The 22,714-nt window shown below is 38.9% G+C and overlaps 2 protein-coding genes across 4 annotated transcripts in view; both read right to left on the minus strand.

Annotated features, from left to right (window-relative positions):
* Positions 1-8,722: 8,722 nt before the first annotated feature.
* TMCO1 (transmembrane and coiled-coil domains 1) overlaps positions 8,723-22,714 on the minus strand; it is a 47,323-nt gene continuing 33,331 nt past the window's right edge. The window contains exons 6-7 of one of the 3 annotated variants that reach the window (XM_060090867.1): positions 22,525-22,669; positions 8,723-9,306 (exon numbers count right to left, since the gene is read on the minus strand). In XM_060090867.1, the coding sequence (XP_059946850.1) occupies positions 9,208-9,306; positions 22,525-22,669 (244 nt within the window). In that variant the 3' untranslated portion in view covers positions 8,723-9,207. Of the gene's footprint in view, positions 9,307-17,875; positions 18,322-22,524; positions 22,670-22,714 lie in introns of those variants that run through there. The other 2 variants (XM_060090866.1, XM_060090868.1) reach the window with 2 other exon arrangements.
* On the minus strand, positions 15,507-17,865 carry LOC132484383 (fibroblast growth factor 4-like). Its single transcript, XM_060090869.1, is given in 1 exon segment — positions 15,507-17,865. A coding segment is annotated over 1 exon segment (534 nt). The 3' UTR covers positions 15,507-17,331.

A 22,714-nucleotide genomic window follows, 5' to 3' on the forward strand; every position in this document is an offset into this window, starting at 1 on the left:
GTTGTCAGTTGTTTGAACATAGAATCCTACTCAACTTACCTTTGTGGCCACTATGCCCCCAGCACAGGGTCTTGCACAAAGGTGGTGCCCTGTATGTGCCTGGTGGATGTGTGAATGAATGTATGTAATTATATCCTGACATTAATTTCAGGTTCTTGTGTTTTCTCGTCATCCAGGAAGCGTCATTCCAACATATTTGATGGAAAGAAGTCACACTTTGGCTAAAGCCTTTCTAGAAATTTGATTATTCTTTATTTTTAAAACCCAATTACTGGGGCTTCCCTGGTGGCGCAGTGGTTGACAGTCTGCCTGCCAGTGCAGGGGACACAGGTTCGAGCCCTGGTCTGGGAATTTCCCACATGCCGCAGAGCAACTAGGCCCGTGAGCCACAACTACTGAGCCTGCGCGTCTGGAGCCTGTGCTCTGCAACGAGAGGTCGCAACAGTGAGAGGCCCATGCACCGTGATGAAGAGTGGCCCCTGCTCGCCGCAACTAGAGAAAGCCCTCGCACAGAAACGAAGACCCAACACACCCAAAACAAACAAACAAAAAACAACCAATTACTGGTTAACATAATATAGTCAAAGTCTTAGATGAGCCCACCACATCTAATTTAAGCAGTGTTTTCTATTGTCCCAAATTTGACTTCAGCCAAATTTCCTAATTCAAGTTCCAAAGAGATCGCTTTTTTTTTTTCTTCAAACTACCTGGTACCACCTATTAGCAGGTGGTAAAATTAGTAGATTGAGACCAAAATGTTTTGTAGATACAGTACTTTTATAAAGTTAGAAAAATTGGTGTGAATATGGAGAATAAAATTTCAGAGGGATCTCTTCAGCAAGCTTTTTAAATGACATTTTTATATTTTAAATATCACCCCTGAATCAAGGGATATAAATGGGAATAGGGAAGCCAGTGGAATTTCCATTTTCCTGTCCAAGCTGACTTTACTGTTTATATCTGAGTGTTCTTGGAGCAGTGTTATCAAAAAAGAGCAGAACTGCATTTAAAGAATGTGACCAAATTTTTTGAAATATGAAAGTATGAAATTATCAAAGTGCATATAGGAGGTAAACATTGTTTCATGAAACTTCAGTGTCTGGGTTGCAATAATGGTATTCCTCACCATGGATTGTGGTCAAAAAAAATTCAAAAGCACTGCTCTAAAGTTATTGTCTTATTTTGCTTAAAAATGTGAAATTTTCTCTAGAATGGAACAGTCTGTCACCAGCTCAAGCAGGCTTTAGGCATTTTCAACCTTCTTGATATGATCTCTATTTATGGTCGATGACTTTGTTCAGCAAATGGTTGCAGTAATTAATTACAAACCTAAAAATCACTTGCATAAAAAAGGCCTTTGATTACATTCATAAGCAGCCAGATGGGCCTTGGATCCAAATATAATTTTCTGGTTTAAAATATGTGTTTAGCCTCTCATCTTCAGAAAGCAGCCATTCAAAATGTCATCTCTGGAACTTCCCTGGTGGTCCAGTGGTTAGCAATGCACCTTCCAATGCAGGGGACGTGGGTTTGAACCCTGGTTGGGGAACTAATATCTGACACGCCATGGGGCAACTAAGCCCATGTGTCACAATTACAGAACCCACACACTGCAAAGATCCCACATGCCGCAACTAAGACCCAACACAGCCAAAAATAAAATTGAAAAAAATAATTAAAGAATCGGGCTTCCCTGGTGGCTCAGTGATTAAGGATCCACCTGCCAGAGCAGGAGACACGGGTTCGAGCCCTGGTCCGGGAAGATCCCACATGCCACGGAGCAACTAAGCCCGTGCACCACAACTACTGAGCCTGTGCTCTAGAGACAGTGAGCCACAACAAGAGAAGCCACTGCAATGAGAAGACCATGCATTGCAACGAAGACCCAACACAGCCAAAACTAAAATAAAGAAATTAAAGACTCAAAGATTAAAAAAAAAGTCATCTCTGTGATAAGCCATAATGGAAAAGAATATGAAAAAGAATATATATTTGTATAACTGACTTTGCTGTATAGCAGAAATTAACACATTGTATATCAACTATACTTCAGTAAAATAAGTTTGAAAAATAAAAATTAAAAAAAGCAATTTTGAAATTAAAAAACACCATCTCTTAGTAGACTTATGTTTATCCCCTTCCATATTCATGTGACAGGTGGACAATTTCCGAATTTAATAATTTAAGATTCACAAAGTCACGTTAATATGTACCATTTAGATGGTGAAACAGGAATGTGGGGAAGTTTTTTAAAAAGAGAGGGAAAAGAGACAGTGATAGTCACTTAAATGATACTCCCTGGGAACCCCAGCTTGCCTTACATGAAGACATTTTGCATAAAGGGTAACAAGTCCAGACAGGATTCCAGCTCAGCAGTCTTATATTGTAGACCCAATGGAGTCAGCCTACCGGGTGCTCTAGTGGAAAGAGCATGGACCCTGAGGCCTAAGGCTCTTCCTGGTTCTGCCACTTGCTGTGATCTTGGACACATCACAACATTTCAGAACCTGATCTGTCACATAGAAAATCAGGACAATAAAAAGATATCCTATCTACCTTATAGGACTGCTGTGTTTGAAGATCAAATGCTTTCAATATGCCAGGCATAATGTCAATTGCTTTATATAATCCATCCAAAACACTATGAGGGAAAAATCCATGTAGCTGATGTGACTAGAACCAGTAATTTGTAGGTTAACCTAAAAAGTTAATTACAGAATCATGAAAAAAATTCTTATGTACTTCAGACACTTCTAACTTATGACAAATATATACCTACTCACTTCTGATGTAGGGTCAAGGCTTTTTCCCTGAATATGAGCCTATTTCTCGGAGTCTCGTCTTTTCTTTAATAAATTTATCTATTTTTGGCTGCTTTGGGTCTTCGTTGCTGTGCGTGGGCTTTCTCTAGTTGCGGCGAGCAGGGGCTACTCTTCGTTGTGGTGCGCGGGCTTCTCATTGCGGTGGCTTCTCGTTGCAGAGCATGGGCCCCAGGCAAGCGGGCTTCAGTAGTTGTGGCTTGTGGGCTCTAGAGCGCAGGCTCAGTAGTTGTGGCGCACGGGCTTAGTTGCTCCACAGCACGTGGGATCTTCCAAGACCAGGGCTCAAACCCGTGTCCCCTACGTTGGCAGGCGGATTCTTAACCACTGCGCCACCAGCGAAGTCCCTTTTTTCTTTTTTTGTATACACCAAACCCATAATGTATCACCTCTCTTTTGTTTGATTCATCATGACTGACTGGCTCATTCACTTCAAAGAACCCTTATCTTTATTTTGTTTTCCATGCATAGTTTATAGCAATAAAATAACAGAATCGAACATTTGCAACTCAAAGCTTTCAAAGACTGGAAGAATTTAAACAGAGTTTTTAAAAATTATTTATTTATTTATTTAATCTTATTTTTTGGCCATGCCGCACAGCATGCGGGATCACAGTTCCACAACCAGGGATTGAACCCGCGTGCCCTGCAGTGCAAGCATGGAGTCTTAACCACTGGACCGCCAGGGAAGTCCCTAAACAGAACTTGTGATGATGAAAATTCCATGTTTTGTGGCAATGCTTTCCTAAAATAAAATGTTTTTAAGATGAAAATGTATCACCTCTGATTTCCAGTTTTGGTTTCTTTAAAGTGAAGTATGAACTAAAACACTAAGAATGAGTATGAGTACTGAATCTTTCTAAACTTTTATTACTTTTTGCAGTCTCTGTTATTTTACCCATATGTAAGTCAAAGCAATTATTTTTAGCAATTTGCTTTTATTGAGTCATTCCAAACCATTCAAATTAGTTTTCATGGACACAATTCTTTTTGCATTCATATTTCATTAATTTACACAATACTTAGTGTACATAATTAAAATTAACAAGTAAAACAAGTAACGTTATACAATTCCCTGGTAAGAGCTAAAGTGCATATGTGCGGCTGAGAGTGTCCAGTGTGCTGTGGGCATCAGGCAGCAGGCTTTTCAGAGGGAACTAAGAGAATCTAGCTGAAGACTCAGATGAGTGATGTTGGATATGACAGTTTTAACTGGAGTGTTCATCCCATTTTCCAGATGAGGCCATTGCGGCTTAGAAAGTTAAGAGATTTGCCCATTTTTAATAAATGACTCATATGAAAAGCTCAAACAAATACAGGGAAAAGAAACCTAACACGATCACATAAAGGTCAGAGAAAACCTTTAGGAGGAGGAGATGCTTGAGGTGAGTTGAGAAGGAAACATGAGAAAATCAGGCAAATAAGAGGAAGAATATTTCAGGCAGAGAAAACGAAGGTAATAAAGTCTAAAAATGTGAAAAATGCAGAATTTAAAAAATAAATTTGCTTGACTAGAGCCTAGGATGTATGCGAGACAGGGATGGGAGAAGGGTAGATCCTAGGGGTGGGAGAGGCTGAAGATCCAGACTAGGATGATTTTCTATGCTAAATAGTTTACATTTACTTACAGGTTACTGGGAGCCGGTGGACAACTTTCCTTGGAGGAGCAACACAATTAGATTTATATTTTAGAAAGATTATTGACTTTACAGGATGGATGATGAGCCAGGACAGACCAGAGTAAAGGAGACTACCTGGGAGGCTACTTCAGGGAAATTAAGGGGACAGCGATGAGGACATGAATGAGAAACAAAAAAGAAACTATTCCAGATAATCTGAAATTTCAGTAATCTGACTGTAAACCTGGAGTGGGATGTATTTTAAAGAACACCCCCCCACCCTCCCCCCAAAAAAACTTCAATTATTTTCAGTAATTATATTGTTGGTAGTAATGTTGGTATTGATATTCTGAGACTTTTGGGTGGATATTGTGGGATTATGCTAAAGACTAAGTATATGATAGTCTATCATTTCTGGCAATGAAAACTGGAATTCTTAGCATGAGAATTAAAAGAGACACAGGTTAAAGAAATTAAGGAAAAACTCTGTAGCTCGGAATTTAAGAGGGGCATAGACTGGTATAAACGCATGATGCATTTTATCTTAAAACAACAACAACAAAACATATTACCTATCTTAGTCCACAAAAAGGGCCTAGAAACCTAGTAACCCAGTCTCAACGAGCATCTTTATGCTCTGACTGTAGTCTCCAAATACCATTCCCCAGTAAAAATAATCAGGCCTCCTTGAAGAAAGTGTTGCCTTCTGGTCAGGCAGGAAATATGAGGTGGCCCTGGAACATCTTGTCATATCACTTAGCAAGGATGCCACCAATGAAAACTAGGGTCATGTCAAACAGCCCCAGGAGCCAGCTTAAAGAGCCTCTCACTGGACAAAAATAGGACAATTTGAGCTTCCGCAAGAAAAATAACTTCAGTGAACTGAAATGAATCAAGTATGTTTAAACCTATGAACTGCTAATCACACACATTGTTCACCCCTGGAGCAGTAGAGTGAACAGCTCATTATTTTGAAAACCAGATAATCACGCATTTAGTCTGTCTTTCCTATAAAATTTAACACTGGGTAACTGAACAGTAGATGAAGGGATGCTTCTACCTATAGAGGTATTTTTACCTAATAAATGAAGAGATAGTAGAGTATCATAATTTTTAAATCCCTAATTATTAGTAATTAGTGATTAGCAAAAGCTAATATTACAAAAAGAGACAACCAACAAACAGTGTGTAAAACAGGCAAGCAATCAGCAAATTTCAAACTGAGGGAAACCCTACAGGGGAAACAATGCAGTTTCTTCAACAAATAAATTACAAGGAGGGAAATGAAAGAGAGATGGTGGGGAACTAAAATGTGAGTGGACTGAAAACAGCCAACATCAGCGTCACCCTGGAATTCGTTAGAAGTGCAAGTTCTCAAGCTACACTGCAGACTTATCAGAAACTCTGCAGTAGGGCCCAGCAGTCTGTGTTTTAACAAGGCTTCTAGGTGATTCTGATGTATTCTAGTTTGAGAACCACGATAATAGATTAGAAGAGATTTACAACGCTTGTCAACCGATTAAAAAAAAACTGTAAAAACTTTTGACATCTATAGACAATTATCCTATCAAGGAATTGTCCATTTTTTTAAGTGTGAAAATGGTATTGAGATATATAGAGAGATATATTCTTTAAAGTCCTGAAACGTTTATGAGTAAAAGATACAATGCCTAGGATTTGCTTTAGAATAATATAAGAGGAATAGAAGCAAGAAGGGGTAGACATAAGATTGGCCATGAATTAATTGCTGAAGATGAATAATCAGTATCTGGGTGTTCTTCATACATTTTTTTAACTTTCATTTATTTTTGAGTTTTTTTTCCATTCTAAAAAGCTTTAAAACTCAAAGCAAGAAGTAAATTCAAAGAAAATAAAAGACTATAACTTAAGCAGAATTAATCCAAAAAAGGAGAAAGTATATGGTGCTTTTACTTGTATTGAAGGGCAGGACTGAAATACACAATATAAGTTTAAGTTATGTTGAAGAAACCCTACTACACACTAGCCTGTGACTAAATGATTTTGATTTGGATGTAAGGGAAAATTCTGGATGCTCATCAACCCACTGATGTCATTTTAAATCCCTAAACAAACTGAAGAGAAGAATTTACAAATAAGAGAAGAGGAACCACAATCTGGTCAAAGGCATATGAGTACACTCGTTTGCTTTCCAGGTTTCAAACTGGCTTAGATTTTGAAGTCTTATCTGTTAATAAATTTAGGTTTACCTGCATTTTCAAAAAGTTTACTACTAAGTATATTATGAGCACAACCTGAGTAACCTAATGTAAATATTAATAATGCTTGATTTTTTTTAACTAGGAAGGGGACAACCTATCCTTTACATAAGCAAAGTAGCCAAATCACGTGTTTTGAGAGCTGTTCAGAGGCTTCTCTGGCTTGAAATGTCATCTCCATTAATTCAGTGATGGTCTGGATTTAGAGTCATCCAAATGACTAGTCTTGAATATTTTTCAGGGCAAGTAAATAAAAAAGCTAACTGTGAGGCTATAGTAGCCCTTAGTATCTCCTTGAATTTACATTCTTGTGATGTGATAGCTCTGTTTCCTCTGCATACATCCTTGCTATTGTGTCCTTTTAGGAATAGGGCGAAGAGATGTTCTCTCTCCTCCTTCCTTCTCCTCTTTTACTTCTCCCTCTTATTTAACCTCTTCCACTGAAATATACATTATGAAAACCTCAACATCCATTAGAAATCTGATTAGAAAGCACCAGCTTCAAAACCTAAGAGGGCTGAGGGGAGGATGAACTATATATTTTCACTTTACAAGGTAACGGCAGAGTTTTGAGTGTGGTTTCTTCTCTTTTTATGCTTTATTTTAGATATTCCATCATTTTCTCATCATTGTTATCATGATCATCATTTCCTTCTTTATCACCCTTTTAATTTTTATTTTGCCTGGAACAGTTAATGACATGGAGAAAAGACCATTAGAAGTTATCACTATCCATTATCAGGCATCTTTTCTGATAAAGGTAACCTTGCAATAGAGATTTCTGTTCCACTTCATCTGCTTTCAATGAGCTCCTGCTGTGCTCCCTCCCACCCATGTGATGGCTGTGAGGAAACAAGAACAACAAAAAAAGACAAAGCCTCAACTTTAGAGCTCATATACTGTAGCTGAGGAGATAAGGGAAAGAGGTGGGAAGAGACTCACCACAGGCTATATTGGGATGTTATAATACAACACAGCATTTGAGAGCCTGGACTACATGGCTCTAAACGGCTTGGGTTCGAATCCTAACTCTGCCACTCACTAGCTAAGGGATGCTGAGCAAGTTACTTAACCTCTCTTGCCTCAGTTTCTTCATCTGTTAAATGAGGGCAAGAACAGTAATTACTTCGTGGGGTTGTCTTGAGATAATCCTTTAACTAGATAATCCATAAAATATTTAAATTTATCCATATATTTTTATCAATTTCTGTGTTGACCATCGTTTCTTAGATCCCACACCTTCCCCCTGGTATTCTTTCCCATCCCTGAAATATATCCTTTAATAATTCAACTATCTTGGATTTTGCAGCTCTGAAAATATTTTTCCCAGTTTTGGTCCCAAACTTCTGGTTTAGCTGTACATAAAATTCTAGGTTGATAATTATTTTCCCCAGCTTTCAAAATATTATCCCACTGTCTTCTGGACCTTATGCCATTGAAAAGTTTGCTGTTGGTTTAACAGTTGTTACTTTGCAATAACGTACCTTTCTCACTGGTAGAATACATGCATCTAAGGACACTGCTGATAAAAGTAAACATTTAGTACTAGAGTTATCACTCCACATGAGATTTCTAATTCCATGGATCGGGGTGGGGAGATCATGGTATAAACATACTCTCATCCTTTAAAAAGGAGCAGGGCAGGAACCGAAGGCCACTGTGACTACAAGGAAGCTCTGCAAGATTAATCACAAATAACCATAACCTTGCCTCCAGGGGAGGACTGAGTGCCTTCCCAAGAATCCAACAGACTGTACTACGGTATGAAGGAAACTGCTGAGGACCCTCATTTTTATACTCTCGTGAGTTATTACCTTCCTTTCCTCTCATGCTTTAGAATTCCTATAACAGGGCAAATCTGTATTTTGAGCATATGAAGCAAGTATGATAAAATATTACATTTAAACATTGCCCCAGGGTAGGGGGGACAGGCGAGAAAAAACAAAAACAAAAACAGCATTGCCCTTTACTCGCCAATGTTTACCCTTATGTTCAGATTACTAAAAATATGTATCTAGAAATAAGGTAAGACAAAACACGTCTCTCCTTGTAGATGAAATAGCTAAAATTTTGGCCTCTTTTATTGATCTCAGGTCATATATTTGGGTTGAAGAAAACACACAACAAATAGTTCCAAATAAGAGTTACATAAACTAAATTTTTCCTCCAGATCTCTAAATGCTCATAGAGAGACAACTTCCATGGTACATGGCACACAGCACATACTTGAAAGCTGATCCCACGAAATATTTGTGTAAGCAAAGTAAGAATTCATTTCTCATTACATAAACATCACCTGTGCTTATCTAATCAAAACACTTGTTTAAAAAAAATTAATCTGTGACCAAAAGCACTATCATGTTTGTTGAGTACCATTCTCATGGGAATCATATCCAAAAAAACCTAGAAATAACTCAAAATTAGAAAGTGGCCCAAGTGCTAAGGCTGCCTATGGCTCTTGCTACAAAATAGTTGCCGGTCTGATTTGAGTGTCTAAAAAGAATGACAGGAATTATAGGGTTCTTCTTAAATTCAAGAGAACTTCCCAGAAGGAGGTGGAGGGCCAAGAAATCCACCTGCCTGCTTGGTGGCGGCTCGTGAAGGGGCAAGGCCAAGGATCTTCTGGATGTTCTGTGAAGGAAACAGAATAAAAATTGGGTTTTAATGAGATATAGAGAAAAGTATTTAACATAGAACTCATATAAAGAGAAACCTTACAAATAAAAAGTACTGATATGACCTAAAACAGGATGATTACTACTTATTTTTTAAAAGGCCTACAATGTTACAGAGATCACAGAACAGTAAAAGGACTCTTCCCTCATGGGATCTTGGACTACTAACCAAAGAAGCTGATTTTTTCAAGTGGAGAATCATAAAAAGAGGTAATCTTTTATTTCAACACAAAGTACATTCATTAGCTATTTTGTGTAGGAAGGCTTTTTCTCTGAGTATGGGTCTTATAGCTGGATTTAGTCATTATTGCACCGTCTGAAGCTGAAACTGAAATATTCAGTATCAATGTCTTCAAAGAAGTGAGAGAATTCAGAATTTTGCAAAGTAATCTAAGTTCAGAATCCTCCTAGGTTTCTACACAACCCCTCATCTTTTCAGCTGTCTCACTTAAATCTAATTCAATAGTTTTTTTTTAGAAACTCAACTTTATGAAACTAGTTCTCATAGAAAAGACTATTTTATACTCAGATTTCATCAGTTAATGTAACATTAAATTAAGTAACATAAATGCAACAATGAGTAAAACTAGCATCAACAGTTTAGGGATAAACACAATTGGCTCTTGAAAGGCAATGATTCAACTGGTGGGAGCAGACAGGTGGAGGAGTTCTAAAGAGCAATCAGGAGTGGACACTGTGATGTGGGGATAAGGTGGTTTGCTTTAAAGAGGGAGGGAAGGGGTTCATGAATGCGGAGAGGGTAAATAAGGTCAGTTAAGATATTGTACAGCACCTGTAAGTGGGAAAAACCTTAAAGATCGTCTAATTATTTCTGCTCAAGTCTTTCATTTTATATTTGAGAAATTCCAGTTAAAACTTGGAAGAGTAGGATGGCCTGTCCAAAATTACAAAGTTAAATGAAGAACAGAGTTAGAATTAAAACCCATGTTTTTGGATTCTTAATCTAATGGGTTCTCTTACACAGTACCTCCTCTATTAAAGTTCTGTTCTTCAGAACAAACTCTAACCCAGGGTAGGCAGGTTAGCTTGTGTGCATTCATTCGTTCAACAGTTACTGAGGACCTAATGTGCATAACGCACTATGAGAATATCTATATCTAGGCTCCTCTGAAGTATACACTCCCCAATCCTTTATCATTAAGAATAATTGCTACTGAGAAGGCAGACAGCAGAAGCAAGAAGAACTATAGTTCTGCAGCCTGTGGAAGGAAAACCACATTCACAGAAAGATAGACAAAATGAAAAGGCAAAGGACTTTGTACCAGAAAACCCAGAAAAACAACTAAATGAAGTGGAGATAGGCAACCTTCCAGAAAAAGAATTCAGAATAATGATAATGAAGATGATCCAGGACCTCGGAAAAAGAATGGAGGCAAAGATCGAGAAGATGCAAGAAATGTTTAACAAAGACCTAGAAGAATTAAAGTACAAACACCTAGAAGAATTAAAGAACAAACAAACAGAAATGAACAATAAATAACTGAAATGAAAAATACACCAGAAGGAATCAATAGCAGAATAACTGAGGCAGAAGAATGGATAAGTGACCTGGAAGACAGAATGGTGGAATTCACTGCCACAGAACAGAATAAAGAAAAAAGAATGGAAAGAAATGAAGACAGCCTAAGAGACTGCTGGGACAACATTAAACGCAACAACATTCGCATTATAGGGATCCCAGAAGGAGAAGAGAGAGAGAAAGGACCTGACAAAATATTTGATGAGATACAGTCGAAAACTTCCCTAACATGGGAAAGGAAATAGCTACCCAAGTCCAGGAAGTGCAAAGAGCCCCAGGCAGGATAAACCCAAGGAGAAACACGCGGAGACACATAGTAATCATATTGACAAAAGTTAAAGACAAAGAAAAATTACTGAAAGCAACAGGGAAAAACAACAAATACAAGGGAACTCCCATAAGGTTAACAGCTTATTTCTCAGCAGAAATTCTACAAGCCAGAAGGGAGTGGCATGATATATTTAAAGTGACGAAATAGAAGAAACTACAACCAAGATTACTCTACCCAGCAAGGATCTCATTCAGATTCTACGGAGAAATCAAAAGCTTTACAGGCAAGAAAAAGCTAAGAGAAACCAGCAACATGAAACCAGCCCTACAACAAATGTTAAAGGAACTTCTTTAGGTGGGAAACACAAGAGAAGAAAAGGACCTACAAAAACAAACCCATAACAATTAAGAAAATGGTAATAGGAACATACATATCAATAATTACCTTAAACGTGAATGGATTAAATGCTCCAACCAAAAGACACAGGCTCGGTGAATGGATACAAAAACAAGACCCATATATATGCTGTCTACAAGAGACCCACTTCAGACCTAGGGACACATACAGACTGAAAGTGAGGGGATGGAAAAAGATATTCCACGCAAATGGAAATCAAAAGAAAGCTGGAGTAGCAATACTCATATCAGATAAAAGAGACTTTAAAATAAAGAATGTTAGGGCTTCCCTGGTGGCGCAGTGATTGAGAGTCTGCCTGCCGATGCAGGGGACGTGGGTTCGTGCCCTGGTCTGGGAGGATGCCACATGCTGCGGAGCGGCTGGGCCCATGAGCCATGGCCACTGAGCCTGCACGTCCGGAGCTTGTGCTCCGCAACGCGAGAGGCCACCACAGTGAAAGGCCCGCTTATCGCAAAAAAAAAAAAATAATAATAATAAATAAATAAAATAAAATAAAATAAAATAAAATAAAGAATGTTACAAGAGACAAGGAAGGACACTACATAATGATCAAGGGATTAATCCAAGAAGATATAACAATTATAAATATATATGCACCCAACATAGGAGCACCTCAATACATAAGGCAACTGCTAACAGCTCTAAAAGAGGAAATCGACAGTAACACAATAATAGTGGGGGACTTTAACACCACACTTCCATCAATGGACAGATCATCCAGACAGAAAATTAATAAGGAAACACAAGCTTTAAATGACACAATAGACCAGATAGATTTAATTGATATTTATAAGACATTCCATCCAAAAACAGCAGATTACACTTTCTTCTCAAGGGCACATGGAACATTCTCCAGGATAGATCACAACTTGGGTCACAAATCAAGCCTCAGTAAATTTAAGAAAACTGAAATCACATCAAGCATCTTTTCTGACTACAGTACTATGAACTAGAAATCAATTACAGGGAAAAAAACATAAAAAACACAAACACAGGGTGGCTAAACAATATGTTATGGGATGCAGCAAAAGCAGTTTTAAGAGGAAAGTTTATAGCAATACAAGCCTACCTCAAGAAACAAGAAAAATCTCAAAAAAACTATCTAACCTTACACCTAAAGGAACTAGAGAAAGAAGGACAAACAAAACCCAAAGTTAGTAGAAGGAAAGAATTCATAAAGATCAGAGCAGAAATAAATGAAATAGAAACAAAGAAAACAATGGCAAAGATCAATAAAACTAAAAGCTGGTTCTTTGAGAAGATAAACAAAATTGATAAACCTTTAGTCAGACTCATCAAGAAAAAGAGCGAGAGGACTCAAATCAATAAAATTAGAAATGAAAAAGGAGAAGTTACAACGGACACCGCAGAAATACAAAGCATCATGAGAGACTACTACAAGCAACTCTATGCCAATAAAATGGACAACCTGGAAGAAATGGAGAAATTCTTAGAAAGGTAGAACCTTCCAAGACTGAACCAGTAAGAAACAGAAAATATAAACAGACCAATCACAAGTAAAGAAATTGAAACTGTGATTAAAAACCTTCCAACAAACAAAAGTCTAGGACCAGAGGGCTTCACAGGTGAATTCTATCAAATATTTACAGAAGAGCTAACACCCAACTTTCTCAAACTCTTCCAAAATATTGCAGAGGAAGGAACACTCCCAAACTTATTCTATGAAGCCACCATCACCCTGATACCAAAACCAGACAAAGATACCACAAAAATAGAAAATTACAGACCAATATCACTGATGAATATAGATGCAAAAATGCTCAACAAAATACTAGCAATCAGAATCCAACAATACATTAAAAAAGATCATACACCATGATGAAGTGGGATTTATCCCAGGGATGCAAGGATTCTTCAATATACGCAAATCAATCAATGTGATACACCATATTAACAAACTGAAGAATAAAAACCATGTGATCATCTCAATAGATGCAGAAAAAGCTTTTGACAAAATTCAACACTCATTTATGATAAAAATTCTCCAGAAAGTGGGCACAGAGGGAACCTACCTCAACATAATAAAGGCCATATAGGACAAACCGAAGGATATACAATGGAGAAACACAGTCTCTTCAATAAGTGGTGCTGGGAAACCTGGACAGCTACATGGAAAAGAATGAAATTAGAATACTCGCTAACACCATACACAAAAATAAACTTAAAATGGATTAGAGACCTAAATGTAAGACTGAACACTATAAAACTCTCAGAGGAAAACATAGGAAGAACACTCTTTGACATAAATCACAGCAAGATCTTTTTGATCCATCTCCTAGAGTAATGGAAAAAACAAAAATAAACAAATGGGACCTAATGAAACTTAAAAGCTTTTGCACAGCATAGGAAACTGCAAACAAGATGGAAAGACAACCCTCAGAATGGGAGAAAATATTTGCAAACAAAGCAATGGACAAAGGATTAATCTCCAAAATATATAAACAGCTCATGCAGCTCAATATCAAAAAAACAAAGAACCCAATCAAAAAATGGGCAGAAGACCTAAATTGACATTTCTCCAAAGAAGACATGCAGATGGCCTAGAAGCACATGAAAAGCTGCTCAACATCACTAATTATTAGAGCAATGCAAACAAAACTACAATGAGGTATCACCTCATACCAGTTAGAATGGGCATCATCAGAAAATCTACAAACAACAAATGCTGGAGAGGGTGTGGAGAAAAGGGAACCCTCTTGCACTGTTGGTGGGAATGTAAATCGATATAGCCACTATGGAGAACAGTATGGAGGTTCCTTAAAAAACTGAAAGTAGAATTACCATAGGACCCAGCAATCCCACTACTGGGCATATACCCAGAGGAAGCCATAATTCAAAACAACACATACACCCCAGTGTTCACTGCAGCACTATTTCCAATAGCCAGGTCATGGAAGCAACCTAAATGCCCACTGACAGACAAATGGATAAAGAAGATGTGGTACATATACACAATGGAATATTACTCAGCCATAAAAAGGAATTAAATTGGGTCATTTGTAGAGACGTGGATGGATCTAGAGACAGTCATACAAAGTGAAGTAAGTCAGAAAGAGAAAAACAAATACCATATATTAACACATATATGTGGAACCTAGAAAAATGGTACAGATGAACCAGTCTGCAGGGCAGAAATAGAGACAGAGATGTAGGGGACAAACGTATGGACACCAAGGGAGGAAAGCGGTGGGTGGTGGTGGTGGTGTGATGAATTGGGAGAATGGGATTGACATATATACACTAATATGTATAAAATAGATGACTAATAAGAACCTGCTGTATAAAAAAATAAATAATATTCAAAAAAGAATAATGGTTACTGATGTGTTTATATTTCTGAGGTAACACTCTGTAAGAATATCACATAATATTTAAATATGAAGACAGAACTTCAAGAACTCATTTATTTATTTATTTATTTATTTATCTTTTTACACGTGATAAATGTTTTTCATTTATTCTGTATTTCGATGTGCACAGCAAATACATCACAATATGGGGGCTTTGAGGGTCACAGCCTGGGGAGGAAATGGGTGACCTTCATGGTGGGTGACACCCGCTTTACCTGTGTAAAACTACAGACAGATTCTGAAAACAGCAATAAGTACAGAAACCTCAAATCCCCATCATAGCAATAGAAACACTTTACAATATTTCAAAGGTTCAATGACATCTCTACACGCTTCACATCCGATCCGCTGAATATATACACATGGTCAAGGATGGCCAAGGTCTGCCCTTAAGACATCTGAGTTCCTGACAATCTGACTGGGCTCTGGGACAAGACATCGTCCCATATTTAAGGCATCTAAAGCAATCTGGTTTGCTACTATGTGAAAACAGTAAATACAGAACGGCCACAAATCCCAGCTCCTTACCCCTGCCCCCCGCCCCACTCCCACCCCTATGCAATCAGCACCGAGATCTCTGAGCATTGCTCAGTACTCCTGGAGTCTAGGGCGCAGTTTAAAATTTTTAAAAAACATTTTTATGGCCTGGCCTGAACAGCAGTTTGAGATGTAAGGTCCTGTCTTAAGTGGCTTCTTTCTTCTAGGCCTCAGTTTAAGAATAGTATTTTAAGTAGATGATTTGCATTCGAACAAAGAGTTTTAAAAAGGAATGTGAAAGACAAAAACTCCAATCAGATTTTTCCAGTCTTGCTGTCTGTAGACTCCCATAAAGTTAATTTGGGAGATAGTTCAGAAACATCTTAGGAGAGTATTAAAAGCCTTGAGGAAACATTTGGAGCATTTCTGGTAGCAAGCTAAGGTCATTTTGTATAAACTCGAAAAAGTCATTCATTAAAATTAAATGTTTGCCATCACCTCAGAACTTTTTTTAAACCTCACCGCCCCTGCCTCTTCCATCTTTGCTTCCATGACAGGGGTTACATTTGTAAAATATATAAAGAAAAATATAAGGTTACTTGGTGACCATATAGTGTACTCTAACAGCTGTCTGCAAATATTTTCACCATGATTATCCTTACTAAAAGTAAATCACAGGTAAAGATAGCTCAGTGACAAGGTTCGAATGGGGCACACCAACACTATCTGCAATACTTTTTGGCTACATATGGAAAAAAAAGCCACTTGGGATGGCAAACTCCCACACCCGGTCTGAGCTTTCTTCAGATTTTGCCAGATGAGTGGTTTAAGGGCTTTCGAGGTAGATGTTAAATCCACTTAATCAGGAATGCAACAGGAGAGAAGCAGTGACTTCCACCACGTAAACTGCCTTAAGGGTTTTTGTACAATGACAAGGACATTTCACCTAAAATGAACAGCTAGTTCTAGCCTGAAGCTTCCCAAACACAGGGAAGTGTGTGTGGTTTTTGGTTTTTGTTTTTTTAAAAATATATACATGTATACACTATTACTTATCAGAAGTCTCCACTATCACAAACTGTCTTTCACCCCTCGGGTTTTGGCAGTGGTTGTAAATCCACCCAATCTTGTCCATTTCCAGCCTTCCAGTGCAATATCAATTCCTCTCTGATGGATTTTACAAAATTGCTTTGTTTTTGCCTTTTCCCCAATGGCCACAGAGAAACACGGGCTGTGGTTGATCCCAAAAAAAGGAAAACAGGAGTTTATAAAGGTGCCTACAGGTCTCCCCCATCTGGTAGGTCGAGGAAGACTGACTGCAGCAAAGTTCAAAGGTCATTCCTGGCAGATCTAAGAGTGGCAGTGGTGGCCTCGACAGTGTGCTCCGCTTTCTGTACCCGAAGTAAACCGGTATGTCCTGAGGAATATCTTCAGGGCACAAAGGGAGTGGGACGCTGCAGTATGCTAGGAATGAAGCCAAGACTGGGAGCTTCCTTAACTGGCTTCTAAAGCCCCAGGAAACCTTTCCAGACACAGAGATGCTCACCACCAAACCCCAGGGGACAGTGCAAAGCAGGGTTCATGTCACAGACTGATGTCACCGGTTTTTAATACACGGAATAGCAGCAGTCACTTGTGACAACTTTTTGACAAGTTAAATAAACCCAGTGGAAGGGTCTCTACTGTTTTACCAGAAAAGTCAGGGTTTGGTGGTTTTGTTTGTTTGTTTGTTTTTTTCAGAAAAATACAAAACACATCCACAGAGCCATAAATAATCTGGTGGCAATATATACACATTTAAATAATTAATTTAAATATCTTATACCTACTCTTGAGTTAAACTGTCCATCTGAAGAAAGTGCACCAAGGTGGCCCTTGGCACTCCCCTCCTGGGGGCTTTGAGGGTCACAGCCTGGGGAGGAAATGGGTGACCTTCATGGTGGGTGACACCCGCTTCCCCTTCTTGGTCTTCCCGTTCTTACTCAGGGCGATGAACATGCCGGGGTACCTGTAGCACTCGTAGGCATTGTAGTTGTTGGGGAGGAGTCTCTCTTTGAACTTGCACTCCTCGGTGAAGAAAGGCGAGCCTTAGAGTTTGCCTCTGCTGCTCATGGCTACGAAGAACCGGCCGGCCATGCCGAAGATGCTCACCACTCCCTGCTCCACGGGAGAGAGCTCCAGCAGGCTGTCACTCGTGTCCGTGTGCAAGCCGCCGATGCGGCCGTCTGGGAGCACCTGGAGGTGGAAGCCGATGCCCACGCTGCAGTAGAGCCTCCGCAGCCTCTTGATGCCCAGCAGGTAGTCCCCGGCGCCACTCTGGACGGCAGCCTCCTTGGGCTGTGCAGCCACCGGCAGGCACGCCAGCGAGCGTGCCACCAGGCTCTCCCAGCGGCCCAAGAACTCATTTAAATTATATTTGCCATAAAATACTTTATTCATTCATTCAGTCACTCACAATACTATAGACCATGCTGTACTTTAAAAAAGAAATCTAAAAACAGGTTATGAAGAAAAATCAATCATTAGCAGTTCAGGTTACTTCCCCTTAGTAAAGCTGGAGAATGTCTGTATTTCTTTCATAATAAAAATAGCTCCTTCATGCCCCCCTCTAAAAATCCACTGCACAAAGCAATAAGAAGACCAAATGATAGAATGTCACTAAATTTCCAACTTCTATTATTTATTTATTTTTAAAATTTATTTATTTATTTATTGGCTGCATCAGGTCTTTGTTGCTGTGCGGGGCTTTCTTTAGTTGCGAAGAGCAGGGGCTACTCTTCACTGCGATGCGCGGGCTTCTCCGAGCACAGGCTCAGTAGTTGTGGCACACAGGTTTAGTTGCTCCGCGGAATGTGGGATCTCCCCAGACCAGGGCTCGAACCCGTGTCCCCTGCACTGACAGACGGATTCTTTACCACTGTGCCACCAGGGAAGTCCCCCAACTTCTTTTACTTAATCAGTAAGTACTTACTGACCACCTACAATGTATCCAGCATTAAGCAACGCATGATGGTAAATTACTTTAAAGATAAAATTTGAAATAAGACGTTTGAGAATTAGCTGCTGATAAACACATTTGTCTAGTTAATGACTAGAATAATACAGTCTAGACAAAACATACAAGGCATCCTTGCTCCATTATTCTGTAGAGACAGGGGTCAATTAAGTGACTCTTTACCATTTTAGAGATAAAGACCAGTGTAAAAACCTCTGATGCCCTTTAAATCACAGGTTTACTGTGATTTAAAGACAAATGAAAGGAAAACAGGCAATATTTTGAAAGGCAGACTGAAAGGGTAGACTGTGGACAGTCTCATTATGAATTAAAAACACATAAATGACTACTGTACACAAGCCATTGCTCTAGATGGAAAATAGCCCTAACAGCAACAACCACAACAGCAACAAGAATGTTAAAACAAGGTTCAAGTTCATGGAAATCCAGGCAGTGCCTTGTGGCTCTTGTCACAGACTCCCTTTGGAAACACTAAATCAAGTTTATCAATGGTACTTTACTCAAGCATTTGTATTTCAATACCAACCCTCTGCAATCTTATCCTTTAGTGAAATTCTAAACAATCAATTTAAATTCCTATTGTCTCACAAATGAACCCACGATGGTTTTTCTTAGATAAAGTTTTTCCTCCACAGCAGTAATACTATACTACATTTCTATGCACTTTAAAGTTTGAAAATAGTTTTAAGGACTAGATACCAGTCCTTAGTTACCCTTGTTTTTGAGATGAGAAAGCTGAGGCAGAGAGAGGTTACAAATCAGGCACAGTTTTCCTCTATTAAACAACTCACTAAGGGATCTTCACCTTAGGAGTGAAAAATCTTGTAGCAGGCCTGGCCTATAAAAAAAATTCACTATTATGAAGACTATGTATGAGCACACCATAGAAAATATATATATGTTACATTGTTAAGTGAATAAATGCATATAAATCAAAACCCACAGAAGGTACAATACCAAGAGTGAACATTAATGTAAATTATGGACTTTGGGGGATAATGATGTATTAGTGTAGGTTCATTGACTGTAAAAAGAACGTATCACTATTATACAAGGTGTTGATAGTGGGGGAGGCTGCCTGCAAGTGGGGGAAAAGGAGTTAGATGGGAAATCTCTGTACAGTCCACTCAATTTTGCTGTGAACCTAAAACTGCTCTAAAACAAAAGTCTATAAAAAATGCATATAAATACTGTAAGAATATATGAAAAAACAATAGTTGTATTAATAATAGTTGTATATCCTTTTCTCTTTCCTTGCCTTCAGCTTTTTGAAATATTGCTGAACAGGATAATTTAAAATAAAGACAAATATTTCCATAGGTGCTATCTCAAAGTGCCAGTCAGGCACTGTTCTAAGCACTTCACATCTATGTTCTCCTTTAATCCTCACAACAACTCAGTGAAGCAGGCTTATTATTATCCTTACATGCTGATAAAAAAAGGGGATCCAACTGTCAGGCTGTAATTCAACAAACAGTCGCTGAGCTTCACAGTGTATATAGCAGGTATGTGTGTATACGTTATCTCCTTTATATCTTTCAACAACCTCATCCATTAAACTTGACCTGACTGCTTTCCTACAGCCTCTCAATTCTCCTCCAATTTTTCAGGCCTTCTTAATTAGCAAGATTTAGTTTAGAAATATGCACTTTGCTAAAAAGACAGGAGTTTTAATTTGTTATGAACATGATATGGAAGAACACTTAACAGAAATGCAAAATATAAGATGTGAGTCTCCCAAGGAAATAGAAATAAAACAAAAATAAACAAATGGGACCGAAATCAAACCTGCAAGCTTTTGCACAGCAAAGGAAACGATAAACAATATGAAAATACAACCTACAGAATGGGAGAAAATATTTGCAAACGATGTGGCCAACAAGGGCTTAATTTCCAAACTATACAAAAACAGCTCATACAACTCAGCAACAACAAGAAACCCAACAGAAAAATGGGCAGATCCATAGTTCTTAGACTGTTCCCCCCTAGGGTGCCCAGGGACTCCAGGGGTGGGGTAGGTAGGGAGACATTGAGTTGGGAAGAAGATAAAGGCAGAGAAGCAGGTAGTTGGGGCTCTGGGACCCCTCTCTCACTTCTATCACTTTTACTGCTTTTCTATTTGGTGGTTCTGTGTAAGATTTAACTGGAAAAAGGGGTTGCAATGCTAAAAAAAAAAATGCATGGGACTTCCCTGGTGGCCCAGGGGTTAAGAATCTGCCTGCCAATGCAGGGGACACGGGTTAGAGCCCTAGTCCAGGAAGATCCCACATGCTGCGGAGCAACTAAGCCCATGCACCACAACTACTGAGCCTGTGCTCTAGAGCCCGTGAGCCACAACTACTGAGCCTGCGTGCCACAACTACTGAAGCCCATGTGCCTAGAGCCCGTGCTCCGCAACAAGAGAAGCCACTGCCATGAAAAGCCCGTGCACCACAACGAAGACCCAACACAGCCAAAAATTAAAAAAAAAAAAAAAAAAAAAATGCATGAAAGCCTCTGTCTACGGACCTGGGATCAGATCTCAGTCTGGGTATGGGGCCCTGGCCAGTTGGACTGATTCTGTAGCGTGATTCTTGTCAATAAAAAAAGAATATAAGTTTAAACAAAAACAAAAAATAAAACAAAAAAAGAAAAATGTGCAGATGACCTAAATAGACATTTCTCCAAAGAGGAGATACAGATGGACAATAGGCATGTTAAAAGATGCTCAACATCACTAATTATTAGAGAAATGCAAATCAAAACTACAATGAGAAAAAAAGAAAAGAAAAAAATAGGGACTTCCCTGGTGGCGCAGTGGTTAAGAATCTGCCTGCCAATGCAGTGGACACGGGTTTGAGCCCTGGTCCAGGAAGATCTCACGTTCCGTGAAGCAGCTAAGCCTGTGCACCACAACTACTGAGCCTCCACTCTAGAGCCCGTGAGCCACAACTACTGAGCCCGCATGCCACAACTACTGAAGCCTGCGCACCTAGAGCCCATGCTCTGCAACAAGAGAAGCCACCGCAATAAGAAGCCTGCACACCACAACGAAGAGTAGCCCCTGCATGCAGCAACTAGAGAAAGCCCATGCACAGCAGCAAAGACCCAATGCAGCCAAAAAACTAAATAAATAAATAAAATAAATTAATTTTTTTAAAAAAAAGGAAAAAAAATTTTTTTAATCAAAAGAAAACTACAATGAGGTATCACCTCACACCGGTCAGAATGGCCATCATTAAAAAGTTTACAAATAACAAATGTTGGAGAGCATGTGGAGAAAAGGGAACCCTCCTACACTGTTGGTGGGAATGTAAGTTGGTGTAGCCACTATAGAAAACAGTATGGAGGTTCCTCAGAAAACTAAAAAATAGAATTACCATATGATCCAGCAATCCCACTCCCAGGCATGTATCTGGACAAAAAATCAGTTCAAAAACTGAATAATGCCCTGAAATATGAAGAGTTCTGGAGCCAGAGACTTTAATTAACCTCTCTTACTTTTTAAAGTCCCATCTCAAAAGCCACTTCATTCTTTCAACCTTTCTGCCTGAATCGTCTGCCACTAATTGAATGTTATGTCTCTCTTCCAGGCTCTCACAACCTTATATGTATCTCTTAGCTCTCACTCTTTTTCACTATGAATGTCTGACCATCATGTTGCTTGAATGTAAATTCTACAGCCAGACGTTATCTCAACTGTGACTAACTTCAAGTCACCAAATTATTATGTTTATTTGTGTTTCTGAAGTGCCAAAAGGCACTGGTGTATAATAAAGAAGAAATGATAGTGGGAAGACAAAACCCACTCTTTACTTTTCTACTTTTAGATAGTTGCAATAAAGAAGAAACTTGAGAGCTCTAAAGATGGGATGTGGAAACCATGTTTGATTTTATGGCTACTTCCCATCCCTAAGGATCAGTAATCTAGACCTACATACATTTAAAACAGTTTTAGATGATACTCTGGAATTCTAAAACAAGCAACTGAAAGATCTCAGTAGCAACAGGTAGACACTTCCAGTATTACAGAAGTAGACACTAACTTAGGGTGTGACAGCAAGGAAGGATATACATATTAAATAGTGGATGTTGTCACTTACCTGTCGAATTGACATGGTACAGAGAATATACAGGAAGATGAAGGAACAGTCTGTGGTATCGTCCCCCAGCAGATTTCGATGAGACAGTCCTTGGATGTAGGAAAGGGGGGTGAAAGGGAGCTTTGCCACCACTCTACCATCAAATCTAAAAAGGAAAAAACAAAGAACTGTTATTTTTGGAAGACTGACA

Source organism: Mesoplodon densirostris, chromosome 2, assembly GCF_025265405.1.
Source record: "Mesoplodon densirostris isolate mMesDen1 chromosome 2, mMesDen1 primary haplotype, whole genome shotgun sequence".
Lineage (NCBI taxonomy): Eukaryota > Metazoa > Chordata > Mammalia > Artiodactyla > Ziphiidae > Mesoplodon > Mesoplodon densirostris.